The 17,776-nt window shown below is 37.8% G+C and overlaps 1 protein-coding gene across 1 annotated transcript in view; it reads left to right on the top strand.

Moving 5' to 3' along the window:
• IL33 (interleukin 33) overlaps positions 1-17,776 on the top strand; it is a 46,144-nt gene that overhangs the window by 16,971 nt on the left and 11,397 nt on the right. Inside the window, exon 2 of the mRNA XM_032849600.1 lies at positions 7,867-7,974. Within this exon, the coding sequence (XP_032705491.1) occupies positions 7,878-7,974 (97 nt within the window). The 5' untranslated portion in view covers positions 7,867-7,877. The remainder of the gene's footprint in view (positions 1-7,866; positions 7,975-17,776) is intronic.

Here is a 17,776-nt window from a genome sequence, read left to right as displayed (position 1 = left end):
GTCCCATGCACACTTTGATGCCTAGAAAGTAATTAAGCTGTTGGAATACATTGTCCTTGGCAAGTTATGTACACTTGATATTTGTTGAATGTAAGTTTCTGGAAGCCTTCTTGGGGCAGAGACTAAAACACATTGCAACTGTGGAAATGATTATACTTCACACATTTTTTTTTGTTGTTCAGATGTGAATCATCAACTAATGAATTTCTATGTAAGATATTACTTCTTGATAGATTAAAATCTTCCAGGTTGTTTGGGGTTTTTTGTTTTTTGTGACTTTGTGTAACATTTCACCTGGAACGTCTCCCTCCTTTTTTCTTAAAAATCTTCTTCTATTTCCTTTTATCATCTAAAATGTGGCTTTCCCCTGGTGATACCACTATCCTCAAAACCCACCCATTTTCCTTGTGTATGCCCATCTCCCAGGGCCAACAGAGAAGTGGCACATTCTCATTTTCTACTTATGTTAATTTCTTTCCATTCATGTTGACAGGGACTCTCGTGTTCTTTTCTAGTAATGTTGCCTCTGCTGATATCAATCTTGGTGACTCCATTGCCTGTTTTGATGACTCTTTAATACTCTTCCACAGTTCACCCACAAAACTTCATTGTGACAACCATTAGCATCAGAACTTTTCTAACCTCCAAGATAAGGAACATTAGAATTCCTTTACAACCAACCTCATCTTTCTCATTTTTCTCACTCCCATTTTGTAATCTTTTTTAAAATCATTTTTTAAATTGTGTTAAGATTTATCATTTTAACAATTTTATGGATGTAGTGTAGTGGTATGAAGTATATTCACATCATTGAGTAACCATTACCACAACCCATGTCCAAATATTTTTTCATCTTCTAAAACTGAAACTCGGGGATGCCTGGGTGGCTCAGTCAGGTAAATGTCGGCCTTCAGCTTAGGTCATGATCCCAGGGTCCTAGGATGGAGTCCTGCATCGGGCTCTCTGCTCAGCTGGGAGCCTGCTGCTCTCCCTGCTTGTGCTCTCCTTTTCTCTGACAAATAAATACATAAAATCTTTTAAAAAATAAAATCAATAAAATAAAATTTAAAAAATAAAATAAAAAATAAAACTGAAACTCAATATCCATGAACAGTAATTCCCCATTCCTTGTAATTTTTTTTTTTTTACATTCTCCAAGGAACCACTTACCCTCAAAAATTAAAACTCATGCTTATTTCTCTTAATTTCTATAACTCTTCTCACAACCTACTTTATGAAGATTTCAGGCCACTTTTACAAGACTATCAAGTTCATGTCCCTTAAAATGCCATAATCTCTCCCATTCTATTGCTCTTCCTCTTCTAAAGAATTATACATCCTCCTTTTTAAAGCCAAACATTCCACTAGTATTCTTTCCCCTCTCTCTGTCTCCTCTGGGACTTTATTACACCAGTCCTCTCCTTTTCATTCCCCTCTTTTCATTCTCTTTTTCTCTCTACAGCGAAACAAGCCTAAGAGGGCCATATTCCAATAAAAAAATCAATAATAATAATAAAAACATGTATTAAGTTCCCACTACGTGCCAGCTTCTGTGCCAAGGGTTTAAAATATAACTTCTCATATAATTCTTTCAATGAGCCACTGAATGGCTCATTTATTACTATAAAGAAAATTATTATGAGGAAACTGAGAGCTTAGAAGTATCAAGTAACTTGCCCAAGGTCGTCTAACTAGTAAGCAGTATTTTCCATTTTCCACGGTACTGTCAAGATACAATTTTCTCTTTGTTTCCCTTTCATTATTGTATTTCTTGAAGAATTCTCAGTTCCTCCTCTCCACTGTGCAATCCACTGCAGTTTCTTGGAGATTCCCATGTTTACTGGACTCTTTCCAAGGTCTCTAATCTCCACCTACGTCTCTGTAGTGATCATCTACCATATGTTCCTTTTTGAGATGGTTTTCTCTTTAAGCCTTCATAATATATGACTTTTTCTTTTTTCTAGTGTTCTTTCTGGTCTTCTTTGATAACTCATTAGCTTCTCCCACCTCTTAAATGTATTCCCTATAGTTCCATCTAGACATAGCCTGCTTTTCCTGTTCCACACTCAACTGAGACAATCTCATTTGTTCCTACATCATCAATTCTCATGCTGTAACAAATGAAATCCACATGTAGCAAATCCAGATTGCTACTTCTGGCCTCCCCTACCCACCCATAACTTAATTCCAGGTCAGTGCTGAAATTTCCATATTTGTTCCTCAAGTATCTCAAACTCCATCTGCCCCATGTCAGATTCATTACTTGTGCCTGAAAAAGGACACTGCACATGAGTTTCCTACTCTGAACCACTGACAGCCCCCTCACTTCCCTTCATCTCTTCACTTCCCCAGTCCAGAGCTGATACAAACACTACCAAAAAGAGTTGTGGAGGCTCTGTGGTGGACACAGCCCTGAGCTGAGAGTGAAACTTGGGTTCTAATCCTGATTCAGCCACTAACTAGCTAAATGACTTAGTGGAACTGGAACAGGGATCTCTGGGGCCCTTTCTCACGCTAATATTTAAGGACTCTATGAAATGCCAGCAGGACTCATCACCTTCATCTTCTCCTTACTGGCCTAACACTGCCCTAGTACCTGCCCTCACTGCTTTTTTGCCTGGGTATTTCAATTGGCCTTCTGACTGGGCTCTGTTTCCTGTCTTTCTCTTCTTTCATTCCTTCAGATATTCTTTCACACAACCATAAATTACATTCACAAAACACATTTTTTATAATACTTCTCACTTGCATAAAAAACTTTTAAAAGATTCCTGTTGACTACAGAATGAAATTCCAACTCCTTATTGCTGCATTTACAGCCCTTTGCATGCTAGTCCCAACATAACATATGAAACTTCACTTTGTCTAAATTGGATTACATGTGTGGTTGAGATAAGCACTGGAAGGGAAAAAATCCTATTCTTTATATACTAAAAATGATAGTGGGTCAATGATTTAGGTACGAAGTAGTAGACAATACAATTTTAGAAAATAGTGTGATAAATTTATTTATAATTTTAGAGGAGGGGAGGTCTTTTGAAACAGAACACAAAATCCAGAAATTCTAAAACAATAATTAAATTTGACCACATGAGATTTGAGAATTTATATATTATCAAAAAAATGCCATTTATCTAAGGACAAATGGTACTGGGGAAAATTTTTCAACACAGATAACACGTTTCATTTCTTAATTCATAAAGAAGTCCCATAAATCAATAATTTATAGAAACTGACAATAAATATATTTTTAAAGATGCTTAATTTCACTAAATATAATAAAATTCAAAACCATGAGATATTTTTCCACTCTTTAGAAAGGCAAATTTTTAAAAATTTTTATTTATTTAAAATCCAGTTAGTTAACATACAGTATAAGATTAGTTTCAGGTGTATAATACAGTGCTTCAACACTTCCATATATCACTCTGTTCTTATCATGATAAGTGGTGTCCTTAATCCCCATTAACTATTTAACTCATCCCCCAGCCCACCTCCCTTCTGGTAACCATTGTTTGTTCTCTATAATTAAGAGTATGTTTCTTGGTTTGTCTCTGTTTCCCCGCCTTGGCTCATTTGTTTTGTTTCTTAAATTCCACTAGAAAGGCAAACTTTTTAAAGGTGATGACACCCATTGTTGCTAAGGCTATGGTGAAAAGAACATTCCGTGGGTCATTAAAAACCTATAAATCAATACAAACTTTTAGAAATTCAATAGAGTAATATTTTATCAATATATAAGGTGCACAAACTCTTTGGTTCTGCAATCTTGCTACTAGGAATTTGTGCTACCAGTGAACATGCAAAAGTTCACCAGGAATCGCAACAGACACACACACACATACAGGTGTCAGTTGTTGCAACAGTGGTAATTTTAGAAATGAAAAGAAAGGAGAAAAACAGAAATAGTCAAAGTGTTAATCAATAAAAGATTTGTTATGCTATACTTACATGATTGAGGGTTTTATAAAGCCTCCTATAAAAGAATATTTGTTACATTAATTGGAAAATCAAAAAAGCAACTTACAAAATAATACTTGCAGTAGATTCTCTTTCTTATGAAAAATAGATATGCATAGTATTTCTGTATTGGAAAAAGAATGTCAGGAAATATAGCATACATGCTTTCCTATCATTTAACCATTTTCTGAGCACCCATACATTATTTTTACAATCAGAAAAAGATTATCTGAAGTTTTTGACTTCCCAGTAGAAAAGAGAAAGGCAATGAAAGTCTTTGCCCTTGTATGCTTTATTTTGAGCAATAAACAGTACCTAGGGCCCACGTCATAGAGCTTTCATAAAAATTAAAGATTAACTGATTATAACTCTTTGGAAGTGCTACAGTTAAAATAATCTAAAAGCTCTGTTTAGGATTTGGCTGTGGGAATAAGGTATACTCCCACTCAATCTAATCCATTCAACTGGTGCTATTTGCATTGCCTCATTCATCAAACGCTGCCACCCAATATTGCTTAATCCAAGTGCGTATATAAGTAGAGTTGGAATATAGCATCAACCACTACCAAAATGCTGACAACAAGAAACTTCATTATTTGAGACGAGCCTTTCATGTTCATAACTAAGGTAAGGTATCAGAACCAGTGTGCAAGAATATTTGCTTATATTATTGGGAAAAGCAGCATGAAAGAACTAGTGATTTTTATACTGCTATATATTCTGAAATATTTCTGACTTAAAAATAGGAGAGTAGAGAGTAAATTTCAAGTCTGAAAAAATGGTGAAGAGTGCTTGTATTTTTTTTTAAGATTTTTGTTTACTTATTTGACAGACAGAGATCACAAGTAGGTAGAGAGGTAGGCAGAGGTGGGTGGGGGGAAGCAGGCTTCCTGCTGAGCAGGGAGCCTAATGTAGGGCTTGATCCCAGGACTCTGGGATCATGACCTGAGCAGAAGGCAGAGGCTTTAACCCACTGACCCACTCAGGCACCCCGTGATTATATTTTTTAAAGCAAAAGATTTGTAGATTGTTTAAAGAAAACACTTCGTTAAAAAAAAAAAAAGAAAGAAGAAAGAAAGAAAAGAAAGAAAGAAAGAAAGAAAGAAAGAAAGAAAGAAAGAAAGAAAGAAAGAAAGAAAGAAAACACTTTGTTTTTTTAGAATAGGATTTGGAAATATTTCCTGACTATTCTTTTTTCTGACTATGCTTTTGATTTATCATTCGATTCTTTTTTTTTTTTTCTTAAGATTTTATTTACTTATTTGATGGACAGAGATAACAAGTAGGCAGAGAGGCAGGCAGAGAGAGAGGGAAAAACAAGCTGGCGGCTGAGCAGAGAGCTCTATGCGGGGCTTGATCCCAGGACCCTGGGAACATGACCCTGAGCTGGAGGCAGAGGCTTTAACCCACTGAGCCACCCACATGCCCCTTATCATTTGATTCTTAAAAAGCAGCTGACTTTCTCTGTGTCAATCACTCCATTGTAAATGTGGTATTTCAGTTTCTTATCTATGTTGCTTAAATCAGAAAGCTAACTTTGGTTTAGAGCAGAATTCCTCCTCTAATTTGTTATCTCAAATTAGACCATGATAATAGATAGTCCATGTTAATAGGGGTGTTAATAGAAGTAGTGGGGAAAGTTACAAGATCAAATAATTTCCAAAAATAATTAAACAAAAGTACCCATGAATCTCCAACAAAAGACTGTCAACAACTTTACTATGCTAATGTGGTTCTGACTTCAAAAGAGGTTGAATAATATACATAGGAGCACTTCCCAGATTTATTTGAAAATGCAACAGTTTTTTGGTTAGGGGGTGGTTAATGTCCATCCAGGAGAACTTTTTTTCTGGGACATAAGGATTTTTGGATACAAAAGGAAACAGAGAAACAAACAAAAACAACAATCCAGCATTACAATTTTCATGTTATCAGTAAAGTGCTACCTGGATACCTACTGTGTGCAGGGTATTATTTGAACTATTTTCTGGAAACTTAAAATTTAACTACAGTAAGATTACCTAACTGCACATGTTATTATTACATATTAACTATCATATTTAGAAATTCATTATTTCTAAAGTTGGACAACTGGCCAAGCATTTGAAGTTAAGTTGCCAGTTCTGATTATATTCTTCCTACAATTGAAAGAGGGAGAGAGGAGACATGGTGCAGAAGCTCTGGCATAAAGATGGATATCAGTAGACTAGACTCTCACCCCAGTTTTGTTTTTGTGATCCTGAGCAAGGCACTTCACTTCAGTCTTAGCCTACTCATCCATAGATTTAGAGGCTCAGGAAAATTACAAATGACATCTAAGGTTCTCTGCTCCTAAGCGTTTTTCTACCTTTGAAGATTCTTGCTCATGAAGCCAGTTGTAAATAGGATGGTTGTGTATAAGATTCTAGTTCCATCTAAACAAGAAAATTTGGAATTTCAGTTCATTCAAGGTTGTTCAGAAACAAAAATAAAGTTGCGTGAAGTTTATCTTTCATGGGGTCCTCCAACGTAGTAACCAAATGTTCATCCCTTACCCTGCTAGAAGAGCTGATTCATATAAAGTTTGTAAGAGATTTAAATAGCAATCACCTCTGGAATACACCAATTTTTTTTTTAATCTAGGAAAAAGAAGGCAAGGCTTAATGCAAGTAGGAGTAAACTATTAGTAGAATTTCAAGCAACGTAAGGGAGAATTTAAGCTGGAGAAGTCCTGCTCCCTTCACAAATCAAAGCACCACCACCTTACCTTGATGATGAAGCCAGACAATGGTACCCTACTGAATGAAAATGGGATTTTCTGCAGTTTATAAGAGAAAATGCAATATTCTTTCAATAAGGTACTCTGACCCAGCTTGACATTCAAGGCACAGCATCCATTGATGATCCTTGCTTGTATCAAGTATTACACTGAGGGTTTTTCTAACTCTATCATTCATTATGTAATGAATAAATCCCTTGTTCATTCATTCTTAAGGAATGTTATGGACTGGTGGGTTTCTTTTTGCATTAAATGCTTTATAGTGAATTACCAAAAAGAAATACCATTCTTTCTGATGCTCAAATTGTGCCAAATTTGGCCAGTGAGAAACCCTTTGAAGGGGATCCTGTGTTCTTTTGACACAAACTCACAAGTTTTTGAATGACCAACTGCTTTCTGGCATAACTGAATATTCCATATTCGCTTTACATTCTCAGCCCAAACCCAGAGAGTCCTGGTTCCTTTTAGAGGAAAAAGTATTTAGAGTCTAAGATAGGGGCACACTGATAGTACTGATTCAGATTTAACATTACAGAGATTTTCCCGTGGCTTTTTATATTTTTTTTTTTTTTAGATTTTTATTTATTTATTTGACAGAGAGAGATCACAAGTAGACGGAGAGGCAGGCAGAGAGAGAGAGAGGGAAGTAGGCTCCCTGCTGAGCAGAGAGCCCAATGTGGGACTCGATCCCAGGACCCTGAGATCATGACCTGAGCCGAAGGCAGCGGCCCAACCCACTGAGCCACCCAGGCGCCCTTTTTTTTTTTTTTTTTTAGATATATTTTTTTATTTGTATCTCCTTTCCCTTGCAGTAAAAATCCTACAGTATCAACACATCTACTTATTTGCTCTGTTTTATAATATAGTAAAAATATTTCAGAATCCTATATCAATATTACCAACAATAACCCACTATGTAAAGGTTTTTTTTTTTCCACTATGTAAAGTTTAATACTTCTTTGTAGCTCTTTTTGTCCTCTGACTATATTTCAATATGGATATATTTTCAGAAACTAAATTCAAATTTTACTGAAATAATTGTTTTCTTTATGTGGCTATGTTATTAATGTTATTTTGAGTCAGCCACAGTTGTTTCTGTTTATTTTAAAGTTGAGGCATTTGAACTAATATTACATTTTAATCCACAGAAGCCTGAAAAATGAAGACTAAAATGAAGTACTCAACCACCAAAATCTCTCCTGCAAAGATGAACAGTTCAGCAAGCAAGGCTTTGGTAAAATCTCCCAAGTTGAGAAGTAAGGACTTAGCATTTCTGATTGTTTTACAAACTATTTTTATCTGTTATCAAATTCTTCTAATGTTCATACATGCTACCTTGGCAAAAGCTACTAAGAATACAAGAGCTGAAATTAGAAGAGATAGCTCATAAGTTTGTAATACAGCAGTGTTTGTTTTTAAACAGACTATACATAGCCAACATTTGCTTATCTGATAAATCTCAGGACAAGAATGGTTTAAGTAATTTAAACCCTTTAACAGTGATAAACATACATAGTCCTTCATATCGATCCCTTCTCACTACCCACACCTTATTCAAATTAGTCCCAAAATCTTTTTCCTAGATTAATAAAATTTTAAACGATCTTCTTTTATCCAACATTTATTGCATATAAAATATACATCTTTGATGTATCAAGTTGTGGTCTTGACTTGCAACTTCTGAAAAAGGAGAGAACAGTAAGAGTGAAGATATTTGAATAATCCATGCCCCAAATAAAACAGAATTGATCAAATGATGCTCAAGTCTATCCAGTTGCAAACTCAAAGAATTGGGCATAAATTGAAGGGTAAATAAAGTCAGGTAGTAGCCATAGCTCTAAGACGAAAGAGCTATATCTTTGATCCTGAAAATTATCCAAGGGGGCAGCTGGGTGGCTCATTCAGTTAAGTGTCTGACTCATGGTTTCTGCTCAGGTCATGATCTCAGACCTGAGGTTGAGATCAGGTCTCAACCTGAGGTCGTGAGGTTGAGCCCCACAACAGTTTCTGTGCTCAGCAGGAAGTCTGCTTGAGATTCTCTCCCTCTGCCCCTTTCACCAGTGTTCTAAGACCCTAAGCAATAAAGCAAAATAAGTAAATAAATAAAATAAAAGCTTGTTTTAGTTCCTTCTCCTCCTCCTTTGGGCTAGCAGGATCTGACACAATCACAAAGCCAAAAAACTCAATATTTACCCACTAGAAATATATATACACAATCAGCCTCCATATGAGTTTAGGTCACCACCAGAGTACTTCATCTCTAGATCAACAAAATACAGGACTTAAAGAAATAGAGAAAAGCCCCTCCCCAAACTCATTCCCTTCCTAGTTTCCAGGAAGCTACTCCCAGAGTCAGGCCATCTTCCTCTGCTATTCCTCTCCCCTAAATCCATTAACATTTTCCCTGCTCTGACAATCCAGTTTCCTTATGTATCTAGCCAGAAGTCACAATATGGGAGCTTTGGGACAGATCCATCCAGCAGAAGCTTTTGATTTGGCCTAAACAGTACTATGGTATTTTTTTAATTGAGGAACTATTTAAAAATTAGACGATTGTGCATAAAAATCTGAATCTCTTGAAAAATCAGAAAATCTAGCAACACTGGACACATATCCCTACATGGCAATAATTGGGCATAGAAATAAGTAAAGGTCACACCCCTTAACTTGGGCCTATCCATAGAATATCTTCTAAAGTTACAGTGACAGAACTTCAAATTTATCCTATGGGCAGTAAGCAACCATTGAAAACATTCAATTGGGGAATAACATGATATTTTTATTTTAGAGAGATCACATGGATGGTGGCATAAAGATAGAGTGAGGGAGCAAGAATAGAAACCAAAACTGCTTAGAGGTCTACTGCATTCATCTAGGGGACTGAGAATGAAGGCCTGACCTAAGACAACAGAATGGAAAAGAAGGACTAAAGGTCAGATACATTCAGAAACTGAAATCAATAAGATTTAATTACAGACCAAATAAATTGAGGGATGGACAGAAAGGGAAAAATAAATGATTCTCAGCTTTCAGGATGACTTAAGATTTGGGCAGACAGTGGTAGAAAGTGGTACTGTTTTTCAAGATAGATTGAAAATTTCAGGAGGAAAGTACTGTGGGTAGAGAAAAATAAATATTTTTTTTTTATTATGAGTATTTTTTGGATTTGGGGTAAGTATAGGTCAACCGGGTAGAGATATCCAGAATTCTGGACACTCTCCATAAGTAGATATAGAGATGTCTGAAGCTAACTGAAGTGAAAATACCTTGTGGGAAAGAGCAACAGACACAAAACTCAGGAGAGAGACCTAAGGTAGAGTTACTTTTTCGGGAGTCATCAACATACAAAAAGATGATTGAAGTCATTGGAGCAGGCAAGATTGACCAGAAACAAACTCTAAAGTGAAAGGAAAAGGCAAAGGACAAATCCTGCACAACACCAACATTTTAGGAGCAGTCAGACAAGGAAAAACTAACAGAGTAACAGAGATGGATGATCAGAGAAAAACAAGGACCTAAGGAAACTGGGGACATGAAAATAAGGGAAGAATTGTTTCAGAGAATGATGTGGTTCCAAGTCAAATGCCACAGATAAATCAAGGGTAATAAGCAGTGAGAAGAAACCTTGGTGAAATAGGTGTTTGGGAAAGAAATGAAAGATGAGTGATTCATTTATGTAGTTCCTCTCAGTCATAGTCTGGCTCTCTCAGTGGCAGAACTACAGGAAGAGTTCCAGGCCACTTCCCATGTAGTCACCAGAAATGCGTGAGGGATTTCATCATGCTGTTGCTATGATGAAATTACTTGTGAGAATTTCCTTATAAGCCATGTTGAGACACTACCTTCAGACATCAGGCAAGATAGAGACATAGGAAATGACAGCAGTCCTTACATAAGCTTAAGATGGGCCTTTCACCCCAGTTAGCATTCTCTCCCACAGAGTCCCCGAGGCCATGCCATATTTATATTTCCCATCCGAGACCACAACCATCACACCACACTTTCAGCTGCTGCAAACACCAAAGTATACCTTCTGTTAGGTCCCTCAATAATGGGTCCGTGATTAAAGGAGCAAGACTAATACAAAGCAAAGGTCAAGCAAAGCTTTATTTCGTGCCAAGCATCAAGAATCAAACTGACTGGCCAGGCCGCACCTCTTACAGAGAGGGCGACCTCTCTCTGTTTCACAGACTAGCTTTTAAGGGCAAAGGCCATGCAGTTGGGCCTGGCCACCCACAGGTGGCCAATGAAATTGTAACACAGAAATAAAGCTGCACAGTCATGCTAGGTGACCAATTGAATTACAACTTACCTGAGTAGATACTTGAATTAGCCTATCACCTTGGTCAGAATGGGCACCCAAAAGGTGCCCAAAGGGTGGGGCCCATACTCCTTGGTAACTAGGGAGACAGTATGCATTCCCCCACTGGTCCAATGTCTCCACCTGGCTTGACCCACCCTTGTATTTGGGCTTTGTTACCTGGGGCTGTTTTCCAGGACTTGTTTTTGAGCAAATCCCTTGGGGGAAGGGGCACAGGGACAGTTTAAGGGTTAAACAACAAGGTTATTGTTTAACCTGGCTGGAAGCCTCTGGCTAAATAGGTCCTTACCCTTCTTCCATATTCTCCCAATGTGAAGTATCTTAAATACTTTAAATGTGGTCACCCTTTGAAACCCAGTGTTTGTCCCATTAAATGCAAGCCCCTATATCAATATCTTTAGCCCCTTTCTTCTTCTACACCCATAATACTTCCTTAATATAATGACACTTACTTCTAGCTACCCAGGACCCACATCCTGCTCCTCAGAAAGTCCATTTTCCATATTAGACATGTCTGTCAGTCATTCCCATGGGATTCCGAATATAGCATAAAGTATATAAGGAGTGAGCATCCTTAAAATATCATCTTATGCCCTTTATGTCTGGAGAGACAATGCGATACAGTTAATAAAGTATTGTATTAGATTACTTTTTAGGAGACCAGGTTCAATGCTGGCTCTGGCATAGCTTTATAAATTTCTTTGCAATTGTAAAAGCATTACATAAAGGTAAGATACTATAGATGATATTTATAAGCTGTGATGCAATGTTGGGAAGTTCCAGGGTAGAGGTGAGTATAATTAAGTGGCCTCACCTTGTTCAAACAGTAGAAAATACTTAAATGAAGGTGTCCATCTGAATTGGAGGCAAGATATAGATAATTCAAAATAGTGCCTAATGAAAGTTTACTCCACTTAAATTTGAAAAGCATATCAGGAAGGCAAATCTTTTAGAAAATTTAAAAAAAAAATCATAGAATGGGTCCCAAAGTCACAAGTAACTCTTTTCATTTTTTGAATTACTATAAATAATTGAAATTTGGCTGTATTATACAAATTGCTTGATAATTCATTTGCTATAATGTTAAAAGTTTAGATGCCATGACTCAAGAGTTATGACTCTCTTTTCTATTTAAATTTAAAGGCCTTTTATGAATTTCCAAATAGCAAATTTAATTTTTACTTGAGAACTTTTCTTTGACTAAGTGAATAAAAATTATTAAATAGGTGATGATGTCCTTAACTGATATAATTTGTATTATGTTAGTTCACAAAATTGCAGTATAGCACACTAACATTTGATGAGGGAACCAAGAATACTCAAAGAAGAAATTAAAGTCTCTTCAGTAAATGGTTCTGGGAAAACTGGATATTCACATGTAAAAGAACTCACAAAAACTAACCTGAAATGGATTAAAGATTTAAATGTAAGACCTGAAACCATGAAACTCCTAGATGAAAATATAGGGGGAAAAGCGCCTTAACATTAGTCAGTTATTTTTAGTATCAATAAACTCAGAAACTATAGCTATCCTTCTAAAATTATTTTTAATTTAATTTTATTTTGTGTATGTGTGTATTACAAAATTCATTGTTTATGCACCTCACCCAGTGCTCCATGCAATACATGCGCTCCTTAATATCACCACCAGGCTCACCCAACCCCTGACCTCCCTCCCCACCAAAACCCTCAGTTTGTTCCAAAATTATTGAAAGTTAATTCTAGATAAGTAAGAAATATTATAGATGTCATATGACCATAAAATTTCCTCCTCAGGTGAAGACTGATACATATTGGATGTAGACCCACACTCCCTTATATAGAATTGGACAACCAAAATTTTTCTAGAGACCTAAAATTTTTCATAACTCATTTGGTAATAAGAAATTATCTGAACCTCCATGACAGTTAAATCTTTTTTTTTTTAAGATTTTATTTATTTATTTGACAGAGAGAGATCACAAGCAGGCAGAGAGGCAGGCAGAGAGGCAGGCAGACAGAGAGGAAGGGAAACAGGCTCCCTGCAGAGCAGAGAGTCTGATGCGGGGCTTGATCCCAGGACCCCGGGATCATGACCTGAGCCGAAGGCAGAGGCTTAAACCACTGAGCCACCCAGGCATCCCATGACAGTTAAATCTTGATCTGAGCAAACATGAGGTGTTTATTTCACTTTGTGTAAATTTTCCTACATTTCACTATAAAATCATTAGTTAATTTTTTACTATAAGAGTACTGCCCTAGTCCCTGCTGGGAGTACTACATATATATAGTATATACTCTACATGACAGTTCTAGAATCTTAAAAACTGAATTTTGAAACACACTGGTCCCAAGGTTTCTGGTAAGATACTATAGACCTGAAAGAGGGACAAGATAGTAAAGAAGTAGGAGACCCTGTTTCAACCAGTCCCCTGAATTGAGCTAAATATCTACCAGAACACTCTGGACACCCATGAGATCAGCCTGAGATTTAAGATTATACACTTCTGGATCTCTACAGGAGCAGAAGATCATCAGTGGAGAGGTACAGAGGAGTGAGTGTTTGGACTAATATCAGAGGATAAACAGAAGGGGAGGGAGCCACCAGAAGCAACCCATTAAAAAGTAATACCCCATTACAAAAGTACCCTGTGCTTGGGGACCAGCATTAGCTTGGAGACTGGTTAAAAGCACTCAAAAAGAACAAAGGGTCTTACGGAGGAAATTGGTGGGATGGGGTGGTCATAGGCACAGACCTAAGCCCACAGTCCCGGCGGGTCACAGCTGGCACCCACCCAAGCCTGAAAGAGCCCAGTGGAGGCTCCAGTCATCTGTCCCTGGACCCATAGCCTTCCATGGCCTGGACCACCGCTGGGTCTAGGCATACCCCAGTCTGCACCTGAGAGAGCCCAGCATGGGATCCAGCCAGCAGTCCCTAGGCCCACAGCCTTCTGCAACATGCACCGCTGCCAGGTCTGAGTGCACCTGGCATGGACATGGGATACAGACAGCAGTCCTGGCAACAGCAGCGACCAGGATCTGGCTCTCCTGGATCTGTATTGCTCACAGTTTTAGTGTCACAGGGGTGCAGAGGCAAGCAGGGGCCTCAGGCAACCACTGAGACAGTGGCTAGGGGTGTGCACTGCCTGTGGGAGATTGCAGTGTTCAGTGGAGTTTGCAGAGGGAGAGTCTGTGTTTTTGCACCATCCCAAGGGGAGCAGACTGAGGCTTCTCTCTAAGGGGAAGGTCTTGGTGTGGGGAGTTTACTTTTCTCTGACCCTCACAAAAAGGGGCAAAAAGCCTCCAAAGAACAAAAACCTCCAAAGAACAAAAGCCTGAAAAACCGGTTTCCACAGTGCCCAGCGCCTTAATAAGGGGGAAGGGTGACTCAACACAAGCAAAATAGACTGAAAAACAACTCTGCAGGACCCTCCCCCAGAAGACAAGCCAAAAGAACAAGAGGACAATAACCACAGGGTCCCCATAAAACTGTAAAACCCCAACATCAGGGGAAAACAATATATTAAGCTCCTGGTACTGCCCCCAAACCTGTATATTTCATAGATATAACTTTATTTATTTATTTTTGGATGGAAAGGAGAAGGGAGTTGGGGGAAATTGGAGGGGGAGACAAACCATGAGAGACTGTGGACTCTGAGATACAACTTTTTTTTTTTTAATTCGTTCTCATGATCCTTGTTTTTTAATTTTTTTTTAAACCTACTTACCATTATGACTAGACATTTAATACAACATATTCCATAATAAGTTTTTAACTTGAACTATTTTCATACATATACCTATGTTTTCTTTATCTTTTTCTTTTAGATAGATAGATAGATGATAGATAGATAGATAGATAGATAGATAGATATAAGCTTCAAGGTACTCCTTTTTCCCTATTCAATACTGCACCTATATATAAACCAGTATTAATTTCCCTGTATCTCTGTGATAGGTCCCCCCAAAAATGGGTCCGTGATTAAAGGAGCAAGACTGATATAAAGCAAAGATCAAGCAAAGCTTTATTCCACACCAAGCATCAAGAATCAGACCAAATGTTCGGGGACACACCTCTTACAAGAAAGGGCGAACTTTCTCTGTTTCACGGACTAGCTTTTAAGAGCAAAGGCCTTGCGGTCAGGCCTGGCACACACAGGTGGCCAATGAGATTGTAACATACATAGGAAACTCCATAGTCATGTTAGGTCACACATAAGTGACCAATTGAATTACAATTTACCCTATTGTAGACATTTGATCTAGCCTATCACCTTGGTTAGAATTGGCGCCCAAAAGGTTCCCAAAGGGCAGGGCCCATACTCCTTGGTAACTAGGGAGACAGTATGCAACCCCCCACTGGTTGGATGTCTCCACCTGGCCTGACCCACCCTTGTATCTAGGCTTTGTTACCTGGGGCTGGTTTCTGGAACTTGTTTTTAAGTCCCCTGGGGGAAGGGGAGCAGGGACAGTTTAAGGGTTAAACAACAAGGTTATTGTTTTAACCTTGATAGAAGCCTCTGGCTAAACAGGTCCTTACACTCTGAAAAGTTAAGTTCAGTAACAAAGATAACAAGATACACCCAGGAAGAACTGAGATAAACTTCCTCACCCACATCGGGGGTTTAAACCATCTTCCCATCTTATTTTTTGTCAGTGTTTCTGTGTATTTGTTTTTGTTTTTGTACTATTTTCTTATTCTTACAGGTCTTTTTGGCTGGGTTTTTTTTCTTTTTTCTTTTAATTTTGTTGATCCTTTTGTTTGTTCATTTTTATTTTTGTACCTTATAAATCTTACTTTTGGGACTCATTTTGGCTGGTTTTCTTCTTTCTTTTTTTTTTTTCTCTTTCACAGTCTTTTTTTCTTTTTTCTTTCTTTTTGATGGTGACTTCCAATTGCTCTGAAACTTTCCAGAGTGCACTTTGCCTGGATTGTGGTTGATATTTTCAGCCATACCTCCTCTCAACCATCTCTCACCAAAATGACTAAGAGGAAGAATACACAGCAGAGGAAAAATTCGGAGACTGTGACCTCTGCCAGAGAACTATTGGATATGGACATAAACAATATGTCAGAAATAGATTTCAGGGTAATAATTATCCAGGAAATGGCTAGGCTGGAGAAGATCGTGGCAACATAGAATCTCTAAGGGCAAAAGTGAGAGTTGACCTGACAAAACATAAAAATGCTTTCAGTGAGATCCAATCTAATCTAAATACTCTAACAGCTAGGGTAACTAAGGCAGAAGATAGAATTAATGATCTAGAGGACAAACTGATAGAGAAAAAGGATCAGGAGAAGGGATGGAACAACCAGCTTAGAAGCCATGAAAACAAAATTAGGGAAATAAATGACACCATAAAACGTTCCAACATCTGAATTATTGGGATCCCTGAGTGGGTGGAGAAAGAGAGAAGACTAGAAGATATAGTTGCACAAATTTTCCCAGTCTGGGGAATGGAAGAAGTGTTCGTGTCCTAGAGGCAGAAAGAACACCCCCCAGGATTAATGAATCTAGAAAGACCTCAAGGCACTTGATAGTGAAACTGACAAATAATAATTTTAGACGAGACATTCTGACAGGAACTGGGGGAAGAGATTCCTTATGTACAGAGGAAGGTCCATCAGAATAACATCAGACCTGTCCACAGAAACCTGGCAAGCCAGAAAGGGCTGGCAAAACATACTCAGGGCACTAAATGAGAAGAATTTGCAGCCAAAAATATTTTGTCCAGCAAGGCTGACATTCAAAATGGACAGAGAGAAGAGCTTCCAAGACCGGCAGGGTTTAAAAGAGTATGTGACCACCAAGCCGGCACTACAAGAAATACTAAGGGGAGTTCTATAAAAGAAGAAAGAACCTAAGAGTAACAGAGACCAGAAATTTACAGAGACAATCTATAGAAACAAGGACTTTGCAGGTAACATGACATCAGTAAAAACGTATCTTTCAATAACCACTCTCAACATGAATGGCCTAAATGCTCCTATAAAATGACACAAGGTTGCAGATTGGATAAAATGACAGGACCCACCTAATATACTGTCTACAAGAGACCCATTTGGAACCTAAAGATACATCCAGACTGAAAGTGAAGGGATGGAGAAGAATCTCTCATGCCAACGGGCCTCAAAAGAAAGCTGGGGTAGCGATTCTCATATCAGATAAATTAAATTTTAAACTAAAGACTGTAGTCAGAGATACAGAAGGACACTACATTATTCTTAAAGGGTCTATCCACCAAGAAGACCTAACCACTATAAACATTTATGCCCCCAATATGGGCACAAACAAATACATAAGCCAATTGTTAATCAAAATAAAGAGTTGTATTGATAAGAATACATTATTGTAGGGGATCTTAATGTACCACTCTCATCAATAGACAGATCATCCAAGCAGAAAATCAGCAAAGAAAAAAGAACTTTGAATGACACACTGGACCAGATGGACCAGAACATTCCACCCTAAAACAACAGAATACTCATTCTTCTCAAGCACACATGAAACTTCCTCCAGAATAGACCACATACTAGGTCACAAATCAGGGCTCAACTGATACCAAAAGATTGAGATTATTCCCTGCATATTCTTAGACCACAGTGCTTTGAAACTGGAATCTCAACCACAAGAAAAAGATTAGAAGGAATTCAAACACTTGGAAGCTAAAGACCATCCTGCCCAAGACTGTTCAGAACAACCAGGAAATCAAAGAATTTAAACAATTCATGGAAACCAATGAGAATGAAGACACAT

Source organism: Lontra canadensis, unplaced genomic scaffold, assembly GCF_010015895.1.
Source record: "Lontra canadensis isolate GAN:19392208 unplaced genomic scaffold, GSC_riverotter_1.0 scaffold234, whole genome shotgun sequence".
In the NCBI taxonomy this organism is placed as follows: Eukaryota; Metazoa; Chordata; class Mammalia; order Carnivora; family Mustelidae; genus Lontra; species Lontra canadensis.
This window is presented reverse-complemented; position numbering and strand designations above follow the sequence as displayed.